Source organism: Coregonus clupeaformis, chromosome 23, assembly GCF_020615455.1.
Source record: "Coregonus clupeaformis isolate EN_2021a chromosome 23, ASM2061545v1, whole genome shotgun sequence".
In the NCBI taxonomy this organism is placed as follows: domain Eukaryota; kingdom Metazoa; phylum Chordata; class Actinopteri; order Salmoniformes; family Salmonidae; genus Coregonus; species Coregonus clupeaformis.
The window spans coordinates 13,540,559-13,564,650 of record NC_059214.1 but is presented as its reverse complement, the minus strand read 5'-3'; the positions used below and the strand labels follow the sequence as shown (position 1 = coordinate 13,564,650).

At 42.6% G+C, this 24,092-nt stretch overlaps 1 protein-coding gene across 2 annotated transcripts; it reads right to left on the bottom strand.

Annotated features, from left to right (window-relative positions):
* Window positions 1–11,604: 11,604 nt before the first annotated feature.
* LOC121536632 (serine/threonine-protein kinase 17B-like) lies at window positions 11,605–23,615 on the bottom strand. 2 transcript variants are annotated; one of them, XM_041844043.2, is made up of 8 exons: window positions 23,445–23,615; window positions 22,934–23,069; window positions 21,198–21,410; window positions 15,125–15,263; window positions 13,119–13,245; window positions 12,944–12,992; window positions 12,592–12,771; window positions 11,605–12,337 (listed from the first exon to the last, which is right to left on the bottom strand). In XM_041844043.2, the coding sequence occupies exons 2-8, from the start codon at window positions 23,050–23,052 to the stop codon at window positions 12,094–12,096; spliced, it is 1,071 nt and encodes a 356-aa protein (XP_041699977.1). In that variant the 5' UTR covers window positions 23,053–23,069; window positions 23,445–23,615; the 3' UTR covers window positions 11,605–12,093. The 2 variants fall into 2 exon arrangements, with proteins under 2 accessions (XP_041699977.1, XP_045062478.1); XM_045206543.1 differs by having other exon boundaries at window positions 22,934–23,615.
* Between the last annotated feature and the right edge of the window lie 477 nt (window positions 23,616–24,092).

Sequence of the window (24,092 nt, the reverse complement as noted above, 5' to 3'; positions counted from 1 at the left end):
GTATTTTTTTCACCTTTATTTAACCAGGTAAGCCAGTTGAGAACATGTTCTCATTTACAACTGCGACCTGGCTGTGTACCATGGTAGAATGGACATTAAAACCAGATAATGGGACAGTTGGAACAGATATCGGGACAGATGCAATAAGAGCCTACACATGCAGCAACTGATATTTTGGAATTTGGTTGTCATATTGGCAGGTTTGCTAGCAACAAACTACTTAGCTAGCTTCTATCCTAGTGTTTGATATGCAATGCGATCTTCTTGAGTGTCCTGATGAGAAAGGCACATTTTTCTAGCTATGCCAGGCAAAATCGGGCATTATCAGCTCATTGTTATGGATGTATCCAAATGAATGTCATTAGAAAACAGCTACTTTGCTGCTATTCTGGCTGCAGAGGTCGTGACTGTCTTAGCCATAGTTAGCTGGCTAGCTAGCAAGCAAGCAAGGGATAAGAACGTTACCAGCGAGCATGACAACAGAACATAACTGTCACGATCATTTACTGATGAGACGGACCAAGGCGCAGCGTGATAAGCATACATTTTATTTACGTACTTAACTCACGACAAAACAACAAACCAACGAAACGTGAAGTCCTAGGTTACACAAAACAAACCTTTACGGAACAAGATCCCACACCGACTAGTGCCAAACAGGCTGCCTAAGTATGGTCCCCAATCAGAGACAACGAGCTACAGCTGCCTCTGATTGGGAACCACCCTGGCCAACATAGATCTACACGATCTAGAAAACACAACATAGAAAATATGACATAGACACTCCACACCCTGGCTCAACATTTAAGAGTCCCCAGAGCCAGGGCGTGACAATAACGAACGACTGGGTCGTGTCCATAAATATCGAACTAATCGAATGAATGGCTGGGTCGCGTCTCTAGCAACCAAAATATGAGAAAATATGAATTTGCTTATAAAAATGAAAATATCAACGGGAAAAGTTTTTCTACCAATAAATGTGTCCTTTCATAATATTTTCTTTGGCAACTGTGGTATAAGCGGGATAAATGCCTCCGTTCTGTACATTACCTTGGAAAAATGAACTGCACCATGGTAACATTTTGTGTGTGTGTGTGTGTGTGTGTGTGTGTGTGTGTGTGTGTGTGTGTGTGTGTGTGTGTGTGAATGTGTGAGTACATGTGAGGCTCAGAGCACAGAGGGAGAGACTCCAACCACTTATCTCGTGCTAGACTAACTTCTTGCTAGTTATTTATCATCCAATCCGATTAAATAGTACCGGTCTTGACTGCATCAAACCGAGAGAAGCTAGTTAACTAGGCTAATTGAGGCTTGCCATAAATTACTGCGCTTCTCACCGTCCTACAGTTAGCATACACATAACTCCACCCAGATTATAGCGTAAATAGCAGCCTAACTATTGGCTTTTGGTCGTTGTAGCATTTCTTTCTCATAATACTTTCAACTTTCTTGCTACACAAGCATAGCAGCAATGCAATTGTCTCACTTTCTCAGCTGGAAGCCCAAGGATCAGAGCACATGCCTTTTTTTGTGACTTTTTCCAAATCATCATGGTATGATTTCTAAGACATTCCCAGGTTTATAGGCCTATCACAACTAAATCAATCATTGATTTTATTGTGATGGTGAAGGCTATATTAAATTTATAAAATGTAGATGTTCCAAAGGTGCACTAAACATGTTTACATTTACATTTTAGTCATTTAGCAGACGCTCTTATCCAGAGCGACTTACCGTTAGTGCATACATTATTATTTTATATATATTTTTTCATACTGGCCCCCCCGTGGGAATCGAACCCACAATCCTGGCGTTGCAAACGCCATGCTCTACCAACTGAGCTACATCCCTGCCGGCCATTTGGCTACCTGTCTGCTACCTGGTGACTTTGAAAATAGGTAGTTTTCTTTCATGGTTTTCATTATTACTTTCTATTTTACCTGGATTAATCTGTTTTCTTGGCTTCCTGTTTGCGCCGAAAATTGATTTTTACTGACTGTCTGCGATCTGGCTATTTTCTCTAGTCCTTTTCACTGACATTTTCAACCTCTCCCTGTCTGAGTCTGTAATACCAACATGTTTCAAGCAGACCACCATAGTCCCTGTGCCCAAGAACACCAAGGTAACCTGCCTAAATGACTACCGACCCGTAGCACTCACGTCTGTAGCCATGAAGTGCTTTGAAAGGCTGGTCATGGCTCACATCAACACCATTATCCCAGAAACCCTAGACCCACTCCAATTTGCATACCGCCCCAACAGATCCACAGATGATGCAATCTCTATTGCGCCCCACACTGCCCTTTCACACCTGGACAAAAGGCACACCTATGTGAGAATGCTATTCATTGACTACAGCTCAGCGTTCAACAAGGACCCTGGGACTAAACACCTCCCTCTGCAACTGGATCCTGGACTTCCTGACAGGCCGCCCCCAGGTGGTAAGGCTAGGTAACAACACATCCGCCACGCTGATCCTCAACACGGGGGCCCCTCAGGGCTGCGTGCTCAGTCCCCTCCTCCTGTACTCCCTGTTCACTCATGACTGCATGGCCAGGCACGACTCCAACACCATCATTAAGTTTGCCGATGACACAACAGGGGTAGGCCTGATCACCGACATCGACGAGACATCCTATAGGGAGGAGGTCAAAGTCCTGGCCGTGTGGTGCCAGGACAACAACCTCTCCCTCAACGTGATCAAGACAAAAGAGATGATTGTGGACTACAGGAAAAAGAAGAGGACCGAGCACACCCCCATTCTCATTGATGTAGTGTAGAAGGTTGAGAGCTTCAAGTTCCTTGGTGTCCACATCACCAACAAACTAACATGGCCCAAGCACACCAAGACAGTCGTGAAGAGGGCACGACAAAACCTATTCCCCCCAAAGAGATTTGGCATGGGACCTCAGATCCTCAAAAGGTTCTACAGCTGCACCATCGAGAGCATCCTGACTGGTTGCATCACTGCCTGGTATTGCAACTGCTCGGCCTCCGACCGCAAGACTCCAGGCACCCTAGTCATAGACTGTTCTCTCTGCTACCACACGGCAAGCGGTACCGGAGTGCCAAGTATAGGTCCAAGAGGCTTCTAAACAGCTTCTACCCCCAAGCCATAAGACTCCTGAACATCTAATCAAATGGCTACCCAGACTATTTGCATTGCCCTACATGTACATATTACCTCAATTACCTCAACTAACCAGTAACCCCGCACATTGACTCGGTACCGGTACCCCCTGTATATAGCCTCGCTATTGGTATTTTACTGCTGCTCTTTAATTATTTGTAACTTTTATTTCTTATAATTTTTTTATTGAATGTTTTTTTGGCATTCTTTCTTAAAATTGCATTGTTGGTTAAGGGCTTGTAAGTAAGCATTTCACTGTAAGGTCTACACCTGTTGTATTCGGCACATGTGACAAATACAATTTGATTTGATCTATGTTCTTAATCTTAACTTGAAATCAACTGCCTAATTCCTGGGCAGTAATGTTCCAGAATCGTGAGCTCAGCTTGCACTGCCAAAAGCAGTGGTGGTAGGTTCCCAAGTCTCTTTGGCATTTTTTGCATAACGGAGAGACTTTGTGATCCATTTTGTTCAGGACATATGACGATATTTGTAATCTGTGCAATATCCTGTATTGAGTTTCCCTTAGTCTGTTGCAAATGGAGGAGGATTTAACTGACGTGATGGCTTCATGCCAGTCATCGTCAATGTATTCAAATCAAATCAAATTTTATTTGCCACATGCGCCGAATACAACAGTACCGTGAAATGCTTACTTACAGCCCTTAACCAAGTGTCCAAATCTCGTCGTCCAGGGAATGATAAAGTGAAGAATTTGTGAGAAGCCAAATTTTTTCCCTTGGGAATGTTAAATTGTTGCTGAAAGGTCAATAGAACATTATCCTGGTAAAGATCCCCGATCACACGGATACCTTCCCCATGCCATGCGTCAAATATGTTAGGCGCGTTATTAATACCTGGGGGGGTCAGAAAATACCTGGGGGAGTCAGAAAATATGTAAACTCTCCCCATCCCATATATTTAGTGATTTCCCGCCATACTCTATTTCTATTATAAACTATGGGATTATTCTTTACATTCCAGGGCAGCTTTGTTTTATCACATGTGATAAAGCTCCACAGAGATGATGGCAAGCAGGACCAGGTGTCCACACAGGTCTTGGAGTTCAGATGGGCCTGTAGCCAACCCCAAATAGAACGAGCATAGCATGCCCAGTTATAGAAGATAGTGCTTGGCAGCTCTGTCAAGTTGATCGTTGATCATTGCTAGAGAGCCATTTAATGATCTTCTTACGAACTTCTCAAATATCTTCTTACAAATCTTAAGATGTTTGTTGCTAGGCAACCATTTTAGCTAGCTATCTAGCTAGCAATGGCAATCATGTTAGCATATTTCTTACTGTGATTACTGTTCTAAAACATGTTCTTGGGTTTAAAATAATCAATACGGAAACTTTCAGATGAAGTTTGTGAGTGAATTAAACATGTTCAATTGCTTTCATGAGCTTTTTCTCTCACTGCACTGAGTTTAAGACAAGGGTTAAGCTATCTTGGAATTAAGAACATTTCCAAGAACTTTATTTTCAATAATCAAATTTCTTCTTAACTTTTTGCTTAAGGAGAAACATAAGAAATAGCGCAAGAAAATGTACAATAACCTTTTTGAGGAATAGCAACTTTACTTAACTTTCTTCTTAAGTCTATGGGTGTGTTAGTAAATTCAATCTGGACTGCCAGAATACGCTCAGAGTGCGGTCCAACTCATCCTAAACCATCTCAATTGGGTGGAGGTCAGGTGATTGTGGAGGCCAGGTCATCTGATGCAGCACTCCATCACTCTCCTACTTGGTCAAATAGCCCTTACACAGCCTGGAGGTGTGTTTTGGGTCATTGTCCTGTTGAAAAACAAATGATAGTCACACTAAGCGCAAACCAGATGAGATGGCGTATTGCTGCAGGAAGCCATGCTGGTTAAGTGCGCCTTGAATTCTAAATAAATCACAGACAGTGTCACCAGCAAAGCACCCCCACACCATCACACCTCCTCCTCCATGCTTCATGGTGGGAACCACACATGCAGAGATAATCCGTTCACCTACTCTGCGTCTCACAAAGACACAGCGATTGGAACAGAAAATCTCAAATTTTGACTCATCACACTTAAGGCCAGATTTCCACCGGTCTAATGTCCATTGCTGGTATTTCTTGGCCCAAGCAAGTCTCTTCTTATTATTGGTGTCCTTTAGTAGTGGTTTCTTTGCAGCAATTCGACCATGAAGGCCTGATTCACGCAGTCTCCTCTGAACAGTTGATGTTGAGATGTGTCTGTTACTTGAATTCTGTGAAGCATTTAGGGAGGCGTTTAGTCCCAGGGTCCTTAGCTTAGTGATGAGCTTTGAGGGCACTATGATGTTGAACGCTGAGCTGTAGTTAATTAATAGCATTCTCACATAGGTGTTCCTTTTGTCCAGCGGTGAAAGGGCAGTGTGGATCGCAATAGAGATTGCATCATCTGTGGATCTGTTGGGGTGGTATGCAAATTGGAGTTGGTCTAGGGTTTCAGGGACAATGGTGTTGATGTGAGCCATGACCAGCCTTTCAAAGCACTTCATGGCTACAGACGTGAGTGCTACGGGTCGGTAGTAATTTAGGCAGGTTACCTTAGTGTTCTTGGGCACAGGGACTATAGTGGTCTGCTTGAAACATTTTTTTTTTTTTTGTCATTTAGCAGACTTAGTGCATACATTATTTATTTTTTCATACCCCCTGTGGGAATCGAACCCACAACCCTGGCGTTGCAAACGCCATGCTCTATCAACTGAGCTACATCCCTTGATGGTATTACACTCAGTCAGGGAGAGGTTGAACATGTCAGTGAAGACACTTGCCAGTTTGTCAGCGCATGCTCAGAGTACACGTCCTGGTAATCCGTCTGGCCCTGCGGCCTTGTGAATGGTGACCTGTTTAAAGGTCTTACTCACATTGGCTACGGAGAGCGTTATCACATAGTCGTCCGGAACAGCTGATGCTCTCATGCATGTTTCAGTGTCACTTGCCTTGAAGCAAGCATAGAAGTAATTTAGCTTGTCTGGTCAGCTCGTATCACTGGGCAGCTCGCGGCTGTGCTTCCCTTTGTAGTCTGTAATAGTTTGCAAGCCCTGCCACATCCATTGGAGCCGGTGTCGTACGATTTGATCTTAGTCCTGTATTGATGCTTCGCCTGTTTGATGGTTCGTCGGAGGGCACAGCAGGATTTCTTATAAGCTTCCGGGTTAGAGTCCCGCTCCTTGAAAGCGGCAGCTCTACCCTTTAGCTCAGTGCGGATGTTGCCTGTAATCCATGGCTTCTGGTTGGGGTATGTACGTACAGTCAATGTGGGTACGACGTCATCGATGCACTTATTGATGAAGGCACTAAGAGAGCCGCCTCTGGATAAACGTTTTCCTGTTTGCTTATGGCCGTATACAGTTCATTGACTGCTGTCTTAGTGCCAGCATCGATTTGTGATGGTAAATAGACAGCTACGAAGAATATAGATGAAAACTCTCTTGGTAGATAGTGTGGTCTACAGCTTATCATGAGATACTCTACCTTAGATATCGTGCACCAGCTGTTGTTTACAAATATACATAGACCGCCACCCCTTGTCTTACCAGCCGCTGCTATTCTACCCTGCCGATACAGTGTATAACCCGCCAGCTGTATGTTATTCATGTCTTCGTTCAGCCACGACTCGTGAAACATAAGATATTACAGTTTTTAATGTCCCGTTGGTAGGATATACGTGCTTGTAGTTCGTCCACTTTATTATCAAGCGATTGTAAGTTGGCCAGTAGTATCGATGGCAAAGGCAGATTAGCCACTCTTCGCCGGCTCCTTACCAGGCAACCCGATCTCCTTCGCGATATCTCCTTTTCTTTCTACTGCGAATGAAGGGGATGAGGGCCCTGTCGGGTGCCTGGAGCAAATCCCTCTCGTCCAACTCATTAAAGAAAGATTACTCGTTCAGTTCAAGGGGAGTAATCACTGTTCTGATGTCCAGAAGTTATTTACGGTCACAAGAGACGGTAGCAGCAACATTATGTTCAAAATAAGTAACAAACAATGCGAAAAAACACACAAAATAGCACGGTTGGTTAGGAGTCCATAAAACAGCAGCCATCCCCTCCAGCACCATTGAGTTACGCAACAATTTTAATGATTTTACTGTTTTACAGTTCATATAAGGAAATCATTCAATTGAAATAAATTCATTACACCCTAATTTATGGATTTCACGACTGGGCAGGGGCGCAGCCATGGTTGGGCCTGGGAGGAAATAGGCCCACCCACTGGGGAGCCAGGCCCAGCAAATCAGAATGAGTTTTTCCCCACAAAAAGGGCTTTATTACAGACAAAAATACTCCTCAGTTTCATCAGCTTTCCGGGTGATGGTCTCAGACGATCCCACAGGTGAAGAAGCCGGATGTTGAGGTCCTGGGTTGGCGTGGTTACACGTGGTCGGCGGTTGTAAGACCGGTTCGACATACTGCCAATTTCTCTAAATGAAATGGAGGAGGCTTTTGGTAGAGAAATTAACATTCAATTATCTGGCAACAGCTCTGGTGGACATTCCTGCAGTCAGCATGCCAATTGCACGCTCCCTCAAAACTTGAGACATCAGTGGCATTGTGTTGTGTGACAAAACTGCACATTTTGGAGTGGCCTTTTATTGTCCCCAGCACAAGGTGCACCTGTGTAATGATCATGCTGTTTAATCAGCTTCTTGATATGCCATACGTCAGGTGGACGGATTAGCTTGGCAAAGGAGAAATGCTCACTAACAGGGATGTAAAATATGTGCACAAAATGAGAGAAAAGCTTTTTGTGCATATCTAACATTTCTGGGATCTTTTATTTCAGCTCATGGACCAAAACTTTACATGTTGCGTTTATATTTTTGTTCAGTGTAAATTGTTTTTAGAATGGATCATTTCAAATGCAATCAAACTGAGTATAGCTAAAAATCTATCAGTTGCAAAATAAACATCTCTTTCTAAGGGTTATTGCTTGTGCTTCTAACTGGTATGAGTTTTACTCATGTTTCCTTCAGTATTACCCTGGTAAAGTGGGAGAAGATGTAGGAATGGGAAGAGAATTGGGAATGTGTAGAGTGCAAACTGGCCACTTAAGTCCCCAAAGACCAGTCAGTCACTTGACTGACGTCTGTATGTCACAGTCCATTCGGACAGCTGTACAAAATGAAAAAGCATTGGAGCTCTTACAAATATAATAAAGTCGTACAAGTCCACTTTGTGCCAAATGGTCTCAGCAGTGGAGGCTGCTGAGGGGAGAACGGTTCATAATAAGGGCTAGAACGGCACAAATGGAATGGTATCAAACAAATTAAAACGTGTTTGATACCATTCCACCTCTCCAGCCATTACCACGAGCCCATCCTCCCTAATTAAGGTGCCACCAACCTCCTGTGATACTCAGCATACAAAACAATACACCAATGGAGCTCATACAAATAATCAAGTTGTACAAGTCCACCTTTTTGCCGATTGGTGTCAGCAGCACCTCAAACTTCTGTGTTTTCGTTTTAATTTTCAAGCGTCTGTGTCTTTGAACCGAGGAGGGTAATGATTACTGAACCACTGTAATGACGTAGTGGTGTTCCAGTTCTTCTTTTGGATGACAGCATACAGTGAGAGCTTGGCCGTGACTGGAGAAGCCCCTCTCCAAGACAAAAGGCTATTGTGTGTGCCAGGCCGGTGACATCTCTCTGGGAAACCTTGAGGCCCACAACAAACAAGAAAACAATGTGTAGTCTTTGCACCTTTTTGAACAACCGACATGTTCAGTTGAGGGCTACTGGCAGTTAGGCTTCATAACACTCCAGATTCAATGAGAAATGCTTCAAGGGGTTCTCAGTATGGGTTATTCTTTTATAAGTTCACGGATGGATGGGTTTCCATGTGAATGCATGCTCAACAACAGAGCACTTCCATTTCCTAAATTTCATGTTCTTTACGGTCATAAATGTTCGGTACTAGGACCGTACATATCTCCCAAAAAGAATCCATATCGAACATTCACCACTTCATAACCAAAGCATATTTCCATTTTATGTCACCTGTTCCCAAAACAGCTTATTGTTAAGAGATGCTATCAATACCATATGCCATACATCCTCTTAATAAACCAATCTGAAACCAGTTAAATAATGCACATATAATGTACATCTAAACAAACAAAACATCATCCCATTATATAAATATATTGAGAATCAGGTTAGACTATAAAACGTATATAAAAGATCAAATGTAAAAAGAGGCACACAATAGTAATGACCAAAGTGAACGGTCATTTGCCCTGAGATGAGAAGGAAATGGAATGAAGAGGGGATAGGGCGGAATGTATGCCTCCATAAAGAGACAATCTATTATGATTCGAAAAGTATTCAGACCCCTTCCCTTCCATTACAGCCTTATTCTAAATTATATTTTTCATTTCCTCATCAAATCAACACACAGTACCCCATAATGACAAAGCAAAAACAGAAATACCTTATTTACATAAGTATTCAGACCCTTAGCTATGAGACTCAAAATTGAGCTCAGGTGCATCCTGTTTCCATTGATCATCCTTGAGATGTTTCTACAACTTGATTGGAGTCCACCAGTGGTAAATTCAATTGATTGGATATGATTTGGAAAGGCACACACCTGTCTATATAAGGTCCCACAGTTGACAGTGCATGTCAGAGCAAAAACCAAGCCATAGGTCAAAGGAATTGTCCGTAGAGCTCCGTGACAGGATTGTGTCAAGGCACAGATCTGGGGAATGGTACCAATAAATGTATGCAGCATTGAAGGTCCCCAAGAACACAGTGGCCTCCATCATTCTTAAATGGAAGAAGTTTGGAACCACCAAGACACTTCCTAGAGCTGGCTGACAGGCCAAATGGAGCAATCGGGGGAGAAGGGCCTTGGTCAGGGAGGTGACCAAGAATCCGATGGTCACTCTGACAGAGATCCAGAGTTCCTCTGTGGAGATGGGATAAGCTTCCAGAAGGATAACCATCTCTGCAGCACTCCACCAATCAGGCCTTTATGGTAGAGTGGCCAGACGGAAACCACTCCTCAGTAAAAGGCACATCACAGCCCGCTTGGAGTTTGCCAAAAGGCACCTAAAGGCCTCTGGCCATGAGAAACAAGATTCTCGGTGTGATGAAACCAAGATTGAACTCTTTGGCCTGAATGCCAAGCATCACGTCTGGAGGAAACCTGGCACCATCCCTATGGTGAAGCATGGTGGTGGCAGCATCATGCTGTGGGGATGTTTTTCAGCGGCAGGGACTGGGAGACTACTCAGATTCGAGGGAAAGATGAACGGAGCCAAGTACAGAGACATCCTTGATGAAAACCTGCTCAAGAGCGCTCAGGACCTCAGACTGGGGCAAAGGTTCACCTTCCAACAGGACAATGACGTTAAGCACACAGCCAAGACAACGCAGGAGTGGCTTCGGAACAAGTCTTTGAATGTCCTTGAGTGGCCCAGCCACAGCCCGGATTTGAACCCAATCTAACATCTCTGGAGAGACCTGAAAATAGCTGTGCAGCAACACTCCCCATCCAACCTGACAGAGCTTGAGAGGATCTGCAGAGAAGAATGGGAGAAACTCCCCAAATACAGGTGTGCCAAGCTTGTAGCTTCATACCCCAGAAGACTCGAAGCTGTAATCGCTGCCAAAGATGCTTCAAAGTACTGAGTAAAGGGTCTGAATACATATGTAAATGTGATATTTCAGAAATTTGCAAACATTTCTAAAAACGTGTTTTTGCTTTGTCATTATGGAATAAGGCTGTAACGTAATCAAATGTGGAGAAAGTCAAGGGGTCTGAATACTTTCCGAATGCACTGTACCTGACTCCCATTGAGCTTTAAAGGCTTCCTAGCCTTAGAAAAATAAAATACCTTTTTAATGCTGATTAAAGACATGTAGATTAGATTACTTCGGTGAACATCAGAAAGTTGTGTTGAAGTTATACTTAAAAAAACAACAACATGGAATTACAAACACTCGGCAGAGGACGTGGTAATTTTCCAGTTAAGTAATTCATGAAATACCCAGATGATAAATAGAAAGTGCTTCAGTCACGTTTGCCTTAAGCCAATGACTAAAGAGGAACTGACAACTTTGAAGAAACATTTGAGTAAGCATGGGTGTGGTGTGAACTGTCCATGAGTCACCTTTTTAGAGCCCTCTTAAACCACCTCTATTACTGTGGAATTTTAACCCAGGAGAGTTCTGGTTAACAAACACTGTGTATGTAATAGACACTAGCGTGACTCGTTGGCTTACTTATTATGCAGGCCATTGCCGGGTAATGTGTGCATACAAAACCTGTCTTCAATGATATGATTATGTGTTTTCAGATGGGGTGTGTTGTAGAGTGCCTGAGAACTAGACAAGGGAATGTCACAGATGGAATGTAATATGCCACTGTGCGTAAACCATGGCCCAAAGCTGATGCTTGTTTGAGAGTAGGGAGGTAATGTACATCTTGGGTCAAGCAAACAAGCATATACTGCGAGGACATACTTTACTTTCACTTCCTCAAATAGACTGGTTTAGCTTGTATCTGCACAGCTCAGTGTTCTGTCGAATGCTTTTAGTACAAAATACTAAATACACTTTGGGGCGTCTAAGACCACTTAAAAGTTAGGCTATTTGTGGAAAAACAGTATTGCATAGATTTCCCTTTTGATACATCTGGCCACCCATTCTCTTTAAATTCAGGGACAAAAATTAACCAGACAAAACAAAGACAACAATACACTGAAAAGGACAAAAACAGCTCACAATAAAATACTATTACTCGTTAGATCACAAAGTCAGCTGGTTAACTTTGGTTTGGCCGGACGCACTGGATACAAGCGGGCGGTAGAACAGAACAGGACTGAATAGTTCTTGGGTAGGCAACAGTGTTGCCGGCAGGTTCCTTGCTACATAAAACCAATAAAAGCAAAAAGGGGAGGTCACGGGATGGGTGCGCTTGCGTCACTCTTTCCCCCTCAGAAGTCCCCATCACCAATGTTGGTGGCGGCAGGCGTCTCCACCTCGAACCGAAACCGCTTGGCGTGGGTGTGGGGCGAGTCCAAAGTGAAGTTCTCCTTGTCCTCTGGGTCCTCGGGTGAGGCGGCCCACTTGTTACCGCTGCTCCTCTCGCGGGGGGTACGTGGCGTGACAGGCTCGGTACTTGGGTACTGATGCCACAGCCAGGGGTGGGTCATGCAGTCGGCTGCACTGGACCTGTCCCTGTGTAGAGAGAGGGTGAAGACGGACCAAGGTCAACACCAAGTGGTGAAAGTTCTAGCTGAATTTTATCTCCCAAAAGTCAAATATTTCAAATGAAATTGACAGAAAAAGGTATAGTAAGGACAAAAACAAAATAATGAATTATCATCTGTATTGCTAAACACAATTTGTGACAACGCTTCCTGTCAGTAGCAGTACATCCCCTACCATTCGAATTCCCTGAACTTTTACTGGCCGGTAACAGTCACACTTACTCTGGTGTTTTGACCAGCAGCTTGCGGATGAAGTCGACGGCGAGCTCCGACACCCTGGAGAAGGCCTCTTGGCTGTAGTCCACATTGACCTGGGACACGTTCAGGTACGTCTCCTGCTTGTCGTCCCCCGCAAACGGAGACTCACCCGTCACCAGCATGTAGGCTATCACCCCCACACTCCTGAGGAATAACGCACACCCAGAACACAGCTAGTACAAATGTGTCAGAGTACACACACGCGTTGACCTGCAAACACACACTTCACACAAGTGCCTCAGGCAGGCAGGCACGCACATACATACATCCACGTATACAGTCATTCAAGTTGATAGTGTTGATTAAAATGACTCACCACAAGTCAGTTGCCGTGGTGATAGGCTCGTAGTTTAGAATTTCTGGGGCTAAGGTATAACAAGGGAGAAGAGAGGCCAGATCATTAGCTTGCGGCATTGGCATTGTAGAATGTCAGACTTAATTGCAACTGGTTTAGGGAAAGTTGGAGGTAAGTTAAATGGACGTTGCCTTACCCACGTACTCGGGCGTGCCCAAGATCTCTCGGAGCTCTCCGACTGTGCCCAGTTTGCGCGCCAGGCCAAGGTCCACAATCTTTATGTCCCCCAGCGGAGCCAGGCTGGTCAAGAGAATGTTCTGGGGCTGAAATAAATAGGGAGGGAGGAGTAGTCCAATAGGGTGACATACATTTGTGCAGGGTCATAATACAGATGTATACAGCACAATCCTTTCTGCATGTGATCATGTTTACAGGGGATATATGGGGCGGCAGGTAGCCTAGCGGTTAAGGGCGTTGGGCCAGTAACCGAAAGGGCGCTGGTTCGATTCGCCAAGCTGACTAGGTGAACAATCTGTTGATATGTCCTTGAGCAAGGCACTTAACCCTTATTGCTCCTGTAAGTCGTTCTGGTAAAATGCTAATGTAAATAAGCGGGTGGTGATGTAAAGATGAATAAGGGGGCAAATAGAGTTGAGAGGTGTACAGTCTTGGTCAAAATTTGAGAATGACACAAGTATTGGTCTTCACAAAGTTTGCTGCTTCAGTGTTTTTAGATATTTTTGTCAGATGTTACTATGGTATACTGAAGTATAATTACAAGCATTCCATAAGTGTCAAAGGCTTTTATTGACAATCCGCCCTGGCATGCTGTCAATTAACTTCTGGGCCACATCCTGTCTGATGGCAGCGCATTCTTGCATAATCAATGCTTGGAGTTTGTCAGAATTTGTGGGTTTTTGTTTGTCCACCCGCCTCTTGAGGATTGACCACAAGTTCTCAATGGGATTAAGGTCTGGGGAGTTTCCTGGCCATGGACCCAAAATGTCTATGTTTTGTTCCCAGAGTCACTTAGTTCTCACTTTTGCCTTATGGCAAGGTGCTCCATCATGCTGGAAAAGGCATTGTTCATCACCAAACTGCTCTTGAATGGTTGGGAGAAGTTGCTCTCTGAGGATGTGTTGGTACCATTCTATATTCATGGCTGTGTTCTTAAGCAAAATTGTGAGTGAGCCCACTCCCTTGGCTGAGAAGCAACACCACCCATGAATGGTCTCAGGATGCTTTACTGTTGGCATGAAACAGGACTGATGGTAGCGCTCACCTTGTCTTCTCCGGACAAGCTTTTTTTCCTGATGCCCCAAACAATCGGAAAGGGGATTCATCAGAGAAAATGACTTTACCCCAGTCCTCAGCAGTCCAATCCCTGTACCTTTTGCAGAATATCAGTCTGTCCCTAATGATTTTCCTGGAGAGAAGTGGCTTCCTCGCTGCCCTTCTTGACACCAGGCCATCCTCCAAAAGTCATCGCCTCACTGTGCGTGCAGATGCACTCCCACCTGCCTGCTGCCATTCCTGAGCAAGCTCTGCATTGGTGGTGCCCCGATCCCACAGCTGAATCAACTTCACAACAATTGAACCTCTCTCCTTGAAGTTCTTGATGATCCGATAAATGGTTGATTTAGGTGCAATCTTACTAGCAGCAATATCCTTGCCTGTGAAGCCCTTTTTGTGCAAAGCAATGATGACGGCACGCGTTTCCTTGCAGGTAACCATGGTTAACAGAGGAAGAACAATGATTTCAAGCACCACCCTCCTTTTAAAGCTTCCAGTCTGTTATTCTAACTCAATCAGCATGACAGGGTGATCTCCAGCCTTGTCCTCGTCAACACTCTCACCTGTGTTAACGAGAGAATCACCTGACATGATGTCAGCTGGTCCTTTTGTGGCAGGGCTGACATGCAGTGGAAATGTTTTTTGGGGATTAAGTTCATTTTCATGGCAAAGAGGGACTTTGCAATTATTTGCAATGTATCTGATCACTCTTCATAACATTCTGGAGTATAGGCAAATTGCCATCATAAAAACTGAGGCAGCACTTTGTGAAAATTTATATTTGTGTCATTCTCAAAACTTTTGCCCACGACTGTATGTACGTGTTTTTGTTGTATGTGTGTGTGCGCAGTGCACTTCTGTTTGTATCCTAGTCTGTGTGTGTGATTTAAGAGGTGTGGAGGGACAGACCTTGAGGTCCAGGTGCACCACGCTGGTCTGGTGGAGGAGGTGGACGCCCTCCAGCGTCTGTCTGATCAGCCGTGTGATCTGGCCCTCTGGGAGCAGCTCCTCACAGTCACAGTAGTCAAAGATCTCACCCCCAGCCACACTGTCACACACGGTAGTCAGTACTGTCACAGTGTCTAATGCTAAATATCATAAAAACTTGTTGCATTATTACATCCATAAAACCTAGGACGTTTTGACTCCGATGAGTGTATAAGCCTGTTTCATATCATTTCAAGTTTGGCAACAGATAATTAGCTATTTCCAATGGAATAGACTATCCCTTTCAGAGCTTACAAGGCACTCTGCTTTCATGGAAGGATTAGTAAGGCTTTCATCAAAACTCAATGAAACAAACAGGGAGGGTGGAAACGTTTCTATTCGAGTTGGCTCTCAGAATACACAAGAGTGCTAAGGGTGGGGTTTAGGAACAACAGAGCTTTCCAACCCAAGGACAATGTGGATTGCATTCTTATCTCCAATCTGCATTCTAGTTTCTGTTTTGCTGGATTCAGAGTAAAGGAGTACTCGTTTCAATGAAGTTCAAAGCGCAATCACTAGGGATGTTAATGGTTAACCTGTTAGCCTCTGAAAATACATTTGACGATCATGCTCATCGGTATATAGGTTAATTTGCATAATTGTGTGTCATTAAATAGGCGTGTGTGTATTCGTCAGTCATCATGTATAGGGCTGTTGCGGTGACTGTAGGGTGGGGTGATATGTTTTTGCACGATATTCCAAATGCCTCTATGGCAAGAATCAAGGTTTTGTTATTTTTCATTTTTATGAGCGTTTATGTCCGCTTGTTCTATTGTATTTTTAGTCTCGTCTCCTTCGCTCCTCTGTGCTGTGTGCACCATCCCATTTACACCAGAAATCTGTATATAATGACGAGATCGATGCACATCTCCGCCCTAACAATGGGAATCGTTGTCCCAAAGGCAGGAAGGCAGGCGACAAGCTAAGGTCCAAAATAAGCCCATAGAAATGTATTTGGCCTTATTTGGACAGATTTTAGCATCGCCTCTTCCCCTATGGTTTTCACACACACCAAGCCCCTCCCCCTGCCCCCTCTCGCCAACACAGTTGAGAGAGATCACATCATCTCTTAAAAGCGGTTTCAACTCGCTATTTGCATTTGAGGTTTGGTCCAACAGAATCTGTCATATGGACACCAAAACACATTGAGATATTATTTTACTGTAATAAAGGAGAAGTTAACTTTTCTAACGATACCCTTTTTATGTCTCAACTACTCAAATTGGGCGCAGAGTAGACACTACTAAAACGAGAGTATCAATGAATATTGATTCTGGAAAATAAATGCTCAGTTTGTCACGTACCGCTAGCAACATTTTAGCCAAGACTGTTATACTAGCTGTCAAGTCTGTTTTGTAAATGTGCAATAAGCATAAATCACAATTATATAAGGAATTGGCAACTTGTTCTCATTCTGAGAAATAAGGTAGGCCACTTGATTTGGACAGGCTAACATGCTTTTCAAACAGTTGGAGACAGACAGGTGTTCATAACAATTCAACTGTTCAACCGTGCTCGCTAGCAAACAGATCCAAGTTGGCTAAACTTGAAATATAAAGATTAGCTGGCTAATCACTAGCACGTGGACTTGAGAGATTGTTGATGAGACCTGTGTTAATGTTCTATAGCCTAATGCCTGCTACAATAAATTATCATTATTAGTGAATGTACATTATGCATGGTTGTAGTTACATTTTTAACAAGAATTGCATTTTCATAGACAGACAAACTATTTTGATACAATAATTAAATTATTAGTGGGACTAACGGTTGTGGAAGGCTTATATTTAGCCTAGGTATAACTTCACAAGCCCTGAATTCATTAGATTATTGCTGACTGTTTCAAATGCAGTGTAGTTGACCTTTACAATGCTTATTTAGAGATTTAAAAAAAATGATATATATATATATATATATATCGTTGATCGCCCACAAGTTTGAAAAAACTATGATTGATATGATGAGATATGGCCATATCGCCCAACCCTAGATGGCTGTATTACTGTCACACCAGCAGTCATGAGTCATGACCACAATCAAATTCCACATGACCGTTGAGTCACGGTAATCTCCTTTTATGAACTGTGGACATGCTTTGGTAGTCCCCAACTTGCCATCAGGTCCTAATGGCCTGGTACTCAGGCATCTATTGTCCTCTTACCACTCTGACATCAATGAAAATGCAATCAAAAATGACATCAAACACTTATCATCAAAACAGTACGCCTATCATACTTTTAAAACTCACCTCACTGTGATGATCAATTTGAAGAAAGAAGTTCAACAGCAGATTGAAAGAGTGTAAAACATGGTTTGTTGTGGATGTTTCAAAGCCTAACAACGAAATGCACAGCCTTTCTAAGGTGATGATTAATTCAAAACACTCACATGCATATTAGAGCTTATGCGTTAAAATTATGATTGTGCCGTTATACAATACATAGCCTACCGCATATTATGCATTTCAGAAAAACATAAAACAAAACTGATTTAAGAGGTCTTTGGTACATAATTGGTCTAGCCTATACTCCAAAACTTAAGACATTTGAGTAATCGGCTTTGAGTGTGGACTGTATTATTATGCATACTGGATGGACTGGTTAACCTTATGCTATGCTCCAAGATGTCTATCCATGAGTCTGGGAGAGAATGTATAGCGCTAGACGATAGAGGTTGACACGGGAACAGGACTCCCGCGGGATTCTGGCAGGAATGGGAGTCAAGTTCTAGAGTCAAGTTTGGGACAGGATCAACAGTCTAGTTGAACAAAAATCAAAAAAACAAAAACTACTTTTGCCCCTCCCCCTTCTGTCAGCTCACTCTCGCGCCTCGCTCCAGTTGTAGCCAGTCAGTAGGCTACCTCAGATGCCAACCTACGTCAGTAGGCTAAATGATGAAGCCTTCAATGAAGGAATTGCAACGTCTTGCTCCAGCCAAGGACCCATGACTAATATTAAAGCCAAGGAAAGAGTTTGCGTATTTAACTAAACCTGTGCCATCTGAGGTGAAGAGTGATAAAAATAGATTTACTTATGCAGTACTGCCGCTCAAGTTTTTATTTTATGTTTTATGTTCAAGTTGTAAATGTAAATGTGTTGTAAATGTTCATATGTGTGCAGTGCTCAGCTGTAGGCTACAGTTTTATGCAGGTGCTGAGCAGACCATCCTGCTGGGGTCTCTGTCCTCATCCTCCAGCCTTAATCATCTACATTTAGGTCATTTAGAATATGGTCTTATCTAGATCGACTTAGGCCTACAGTCAGTGCAGGTAAGACAACCACATATCAGTCGCATACTGCATTGCTGAAATCTTTTTCAACACTTCCTAAACAAACACAATAACCTATATATTTCTGGCGCAAAAATGAGCACGGGACAGAGTGAATTTTTAATCGGGAATGGACAGAAAAGTTCTGGGGTTATATAACTGTTGCAGGATCAGGACAGTACATGAAAATAATTAACTGGACAAGATAGGACAGGAATTACTTTTCACTCCCTGTCAACCTCTACTAGACGATGCGGTTGCTTCATTGTTTGTGCAGGGCGGCTTACAGTTAGCCTACAATTAGTGCATTTATATTTGATATTGAATAGCCTAGTAATAGGGATTTTGTTATATTTTCATAATTGAGTGACACATTACTACCTTCAGCTATACAGAATATCTCAACACCATGCAATGCATTTCCATCTCCTCCTCGCTCACCTTTATTCCTTTATTTGAGCGCGCAGACGGGCTGTCAACAGTTTAGTATAATATGTTTAGAAGCTGTCAGAGTTTGGGCGGAATATCACCTGTCGGGGAGCGAGAGCATGCTCCTCAAACATTGGTTGATGCATGGAGAGAAATAAGCACATGCTGCTGCTATAATACCGTAGTAGCCTACAAAATGGATCGGCGGGAAAGCACCGCCTCCATTCGCTATTTGAGTGCATACAGATGGCATTTATTTTTTCCCCTGCCCCTGTTCCTGCACATTTGATAATGGGCCATTCTAAATCTAAACAAATTTTACGTATTAGTAAAGACAAGATTAAATTGAGAATAGTCTGATGAGTGAAAATATGATCACTTGATGAGAGAACAGCTGTGCAGCCTGAGGCAAGGAACAGAGTGCAAGCTTTTTTTTGCTACTTTCTCAAATCATCAATAGCCTATAGTCGCACCATACTGTTTTGATTTCGAAGACATTCTAAGATTTGTATCATTCACAACTAAAGTTGCCAAAATCGGTCCTATATGCTAGATTTAGAGTTGTTTCAAATTATCACTTTTACGCTCAACACAACCACTTCATATGTGCACTCGCTCTGTAATGGGAAAAATATATCCTATTTTATTAAGCTAATTATATTCTTCTTACTATAAAATAATGGCACGGGACATATAAGCATATCTTGTCTGCTAAATGTACATGCCTACAGACTATGGCATGGAGCATAGCCAGATAACATAAGCCTACAGCAGGCCAACTCATATTCTGTTCTTCTGAAATATGTTCTTCACATCATGTTTCTTTAGAACTGACTAGAATAAATAATGGAGTAATTTTGATGGAGTATATTAAATTGATTTATTATACTTTTATTATTTGTATGTAGATGTTCCAAAGGAGTGCATCAGCAGCTTGTACATGTAGAGGCCTGGAGATGCTAAACATGTTTATGTAAATTAATGGTTAATTACTGTGATACCAGCTTTCTTTTGCATGACAATAACTGGCTGACAAAATGTCATGACCGCCACAGCCCTAGTCATGCAACTTATTTATTACACGCGCACAGCATACAGAGCCTAGTTTGAGGAGCGGAATAGCCTACCACCTGTCAGACTGTGCGAGAGCACCTCCTGGAAAAAGCTGGTACTGGAGTGAAACGTGCTTTTATAAACCCAGTCATTGTGCAACAAATAATTCTAAATGCAATCGCGTATTAAACTCTTGATGCCACGATTAAAAAGAGCTACTATTTTTATTTCTCAATCTCAATTTGTAATTCAAGCGCACCTCCCATTCGTAATTCGAGTGCATAGGCTATAGTCAGGCTATCAGGTCGTCACCCAACACTTTGCAACGTGAGCTTGAGGCAGTATAATTGTTTGAAACCAGAACGTTTTACTTTACTTCAAATAATGAGCGATGTCTTACAAGTAGCCTAGCGAAAATCCAACCATAGAAATGTGGAGGAAATGTTATAAAGACTTCCTCATGCAATTAACCATAATTTCTCAACTGTTCTATTGGTTTTTATATCAACTTTCTTTCACTGTCCAGAAGCCAAAGGCACAATCCTAGTCATATTAGCAACCCATCCTAGTTGTTGGTATTAGATTCCCCATCTTTCTAAGGTTCTAACAGAGATTTGTAGCTCTGTCACATATGTAACTGCTCGCATTAGGTGTGCTGTTTAGAACTGTGTTTTTCCGCGAATTGCATTTAGGCAAATGCTGGAAATGATGTTATATTAGCTGCTTCATTACAGGAGTTGCATGCTCAATAATAGGATATAGCCTTTTGACAGTAAAACGATAGGCTTGCTATTGTTGCATGTTTCCATTAAGCTCTTAATGAAAAATGTCCGTTCCTGGTATGCACGCATTGTATTTTCTGATGGTCACGTCATTTTACTCTTTGAAAAAAATATAACAATTTGTTGACCGGTTAATGATGGTGGGTTAGTCAGCAGCAAAATGTACCAAAATGTGCATCCCTAGCAATCACACATTATACGGTATATGATAAATCACACAGTCTTAGGTATATGATAAACTGTTAAGATTTTTAAATAGCCTATCATCTGTCCTGTACAATGGATAGGTTTCTATATTTAAAAAAAATAGAAACATAGATGAGTTTACGAAGTTAACAGAGGTAGTGGAGGAAGCTGATGACGGTGTGGAGTGGATGTTGTGGGAACATCAAACATTTCAAATGTTACTGATTGAACTGATAGCATTGAGTGCAATATAAAAAAGTTTCACATAATAACTCACTATTCCAGCAGCAGGATGATGTCGTGGTCTGTCTCGTAGGCAGCGTGCAGGTTGACCACACGAGGGTTGTTGCGGGCCGCCTCCAGCACGGCCATCTCGTGCACCACCTCAGCCCGGCAGTCTCGGCCCCGCCGCCGCTTCCGCAGGAACTTGGCGGCGAACACCTTCCCCGTGGCCTTCTCCACGCACCGCTTCACCACCGCAAATTTCCCCCTGGCACCAAGGATGGAGGGAGGGCTGAGTCATTCATCATCACACACTATCTGGGTCATTTTAGTCTTCTCTGAGGAGACAACTTTGAGACGATCAGTTCATACGTAAAACGGACATTTAGGTCATTTAGCAGACGCTCTTATCCAAAGTTTTAATGGCACCCATCTTGACAGCGGAGAAAAAATGTTGAATTTTTAAAGTACATTTGGTGCAATTCTACACATTTTGCCATGGGCTATAGAGAAAATGTTGCAGTTTTAAAGCAGGTTTGCTGCAATTCTACACATTTTGCCATGTGGCGGAGAGGAAAATGTTTGCCTTTTTTAACATATCTGAGCGAGGCTGACTAACAAAATCAATGGGGGTCCTGTTCTTTGACCATGATACCAAGTTTAGATAGCTGCCCGCTAAACTAATTTAGCAATTTTTTTTTTTGCTGGCATGGGCTAATTGACTGACTATCTGTGACTGAAGTTGAGACACCGAACTGAGTTCCTAAATTATTTTAAAATAAAATAAATGGTGTTTGGGGGGGGAGACTGATCAGAGGGCCTTCAAAAGGGGGGAATTAGGCTACTAACTGGCAAGGTGACAGTTCAGAAGGTGGACTGACAGCAGGTGAGCAAACATACCTTTGTGTGGGCAGTGGGCACAAATTCATAATGTAGCCAATGTCTCCCCTTCAAACTTTGCCAACAACAAGACCAAAAAAAAAAAAAAAAACACACAAACTGGATGTAGCCATTCTTAGTCGAGTTCCTCTTTTTAACTGTGGCTGAGCTCAATTTGGTTTTCACATGCCCTTGCTTCCTTCCTCCTGAACTCCACTAGTAAGGTGGGGGACACCAGGGATGGGATGTACCATAATGGGTCCTTTATGATAGGCAACAAAGGTTAGGTTTGGCACATGTAGAGCGCTTATAGCCACATTGCTTTGTGAGGATGGCTCATTATTTACTTACAAAGGGACAATGAGGTCATCATGTGTGAAAATGGAACAAAAAATGTCCACCAAGTTTGTATTGTCCTGAAATATCAGAAAACGAAATGATCTTGGTAGAAAAGCCTTTCTACAAAAATGTATTTGTAGACTCGCCTATTTGGTGCAACCTCTAACATGTAGCCTATCCAACAATAGAAACTCAAGGTACACCAAATCTATCTGATACCCAATTTTAGATGTTGCCTTGCTAACTATATTGTAGGTAGGCATTTACAGTTGTTGGTAAACAAAGATCAAGCATAAATGTAGTTAAAAAGTATTAACTGTTATTCAACCAGCTAACTACACTGAGATTGGTACTATTGTTATCAGAGGGGCCATGTTACAGCTAACGTTAGGGATAACGTTAGTTCTAGTCATATTTGACGCGTTAGTTAGCCAGCCTATTTAGTAGTATATTGTGAGTTATCGCTCGAGAATCCAAGAGGCCAGTGATGCATTGGAGTCAGAAGTGCAAGATGTGAGAAGATAATTAAGTAATTATAACGTTTGAAAAGGGGACATCGTAGCATTGGCTCACCTGCCCAACTCGCCGGTGATCTCGTACATACTGTCCATCGGTTCCGTATTGATAGGAGTTTGAATTTCTCCAAGTAACCCAGTAGGTCCATTGCGGTTGTCATGCCGCCTCCGAGACATCGTTGTTGTTAGCCTGACTGTGGGACTAAATTAGCGTCTGTTAAGGCTGTAGACTAGCTAGCTAATGTTAGCCAGTGCTAAACCAGCTAACGTTAGCTGGCAGATTATTTTTTTGTTAACTAGCGTTTACTAACGTTATATTAGCTGGATACATAGCTACCAGCTAAATAGCTAGCTAGTTTGAGATGTTTTAGCTGTAGAAAACTTGTTAGTTAGTTGTAGAAAAACTAGCTAGTTAACGTTAGCTACTTGTTTGACAGACAGGTCACGAAGAACAACCGCTAACGTCAGCTCATCTAACGTTACTGTACTGTAGCTAGCCAAACAGCCAAACAACACTAACGTTAGCTAGATACCCTTTTATTTTCTAGACAGCGAATAACGTCACTCACGAATTGGCACTTATGGGGTTGATTGACAAACTTGCCGAAACTTTCCCTAGTGACATTTTTTAGTTATTAGCGACTTTAGTGCCTAGTTTACTAGCATCTGGCTAAAATCCTTCCAATCGTTGATGTGCGCAACAAGTCTTCAAATTTTGCGACCAATCTCCTGTCCACGGGTTTGACGTGTGTCGCCACGTTATGCGCACGCGCGACGTGTCTACATCTTCTTATTTGGTATCTTCTTATTCTTTGATGAGTTTTAACGGTGGTTGGCAGCCAATAAATGTTGCATTATGGCCACCTACTAGACTGGAGTATAACTAATACCCTACCATCTAACACTGCACTCACAAAAAATTAGAATAAATACCATACTCCACTATTTAAATATATTTAGTCATACTTCAGGCCAACAGCCTAAAAGGATGGGACACCACCACTTAACACACCCTGTAACTCTTTTGATGTCAAGTCTCTCACACCCAAATACCTCTCTGCAGCTGCCACCACAACCTCTATTTTCTGCGACTTACGTTCCATCTCTGCAGTACAGTTGATAACCATTGCTATAATTGCCAAAATTCCAATCTTACTGAAACATATATCACTTATTGTTTTATCCCTCTGTACTGGTACAGATCTACTACTCACCCT

Bases quoted from the DNA above. Each gene is read 5' to 3' on its own strand.
- LOC121536632 (XM_045206543.1), bottom strand. From the start codon at position 23,052: ATGTCTCGGAGGCGGCATGACAACCGCAATGGACCTACTGGGTTACTT. The intron at 15,264-21,197 runs GTGAGTTATTAT...CGTGTGTGACAG, and splicing joins ATCATCCTGCTGCTGGAATA to TGTGGCTGGGGGTGAGATCT. The intron at 13,246-15,124 runs GTCTGTCCCTCC...TATTTATTTCAG, and splicing joins TGGTGCACCTGGACCTCAAG to CCCCAGAACATTCTCTTGAC.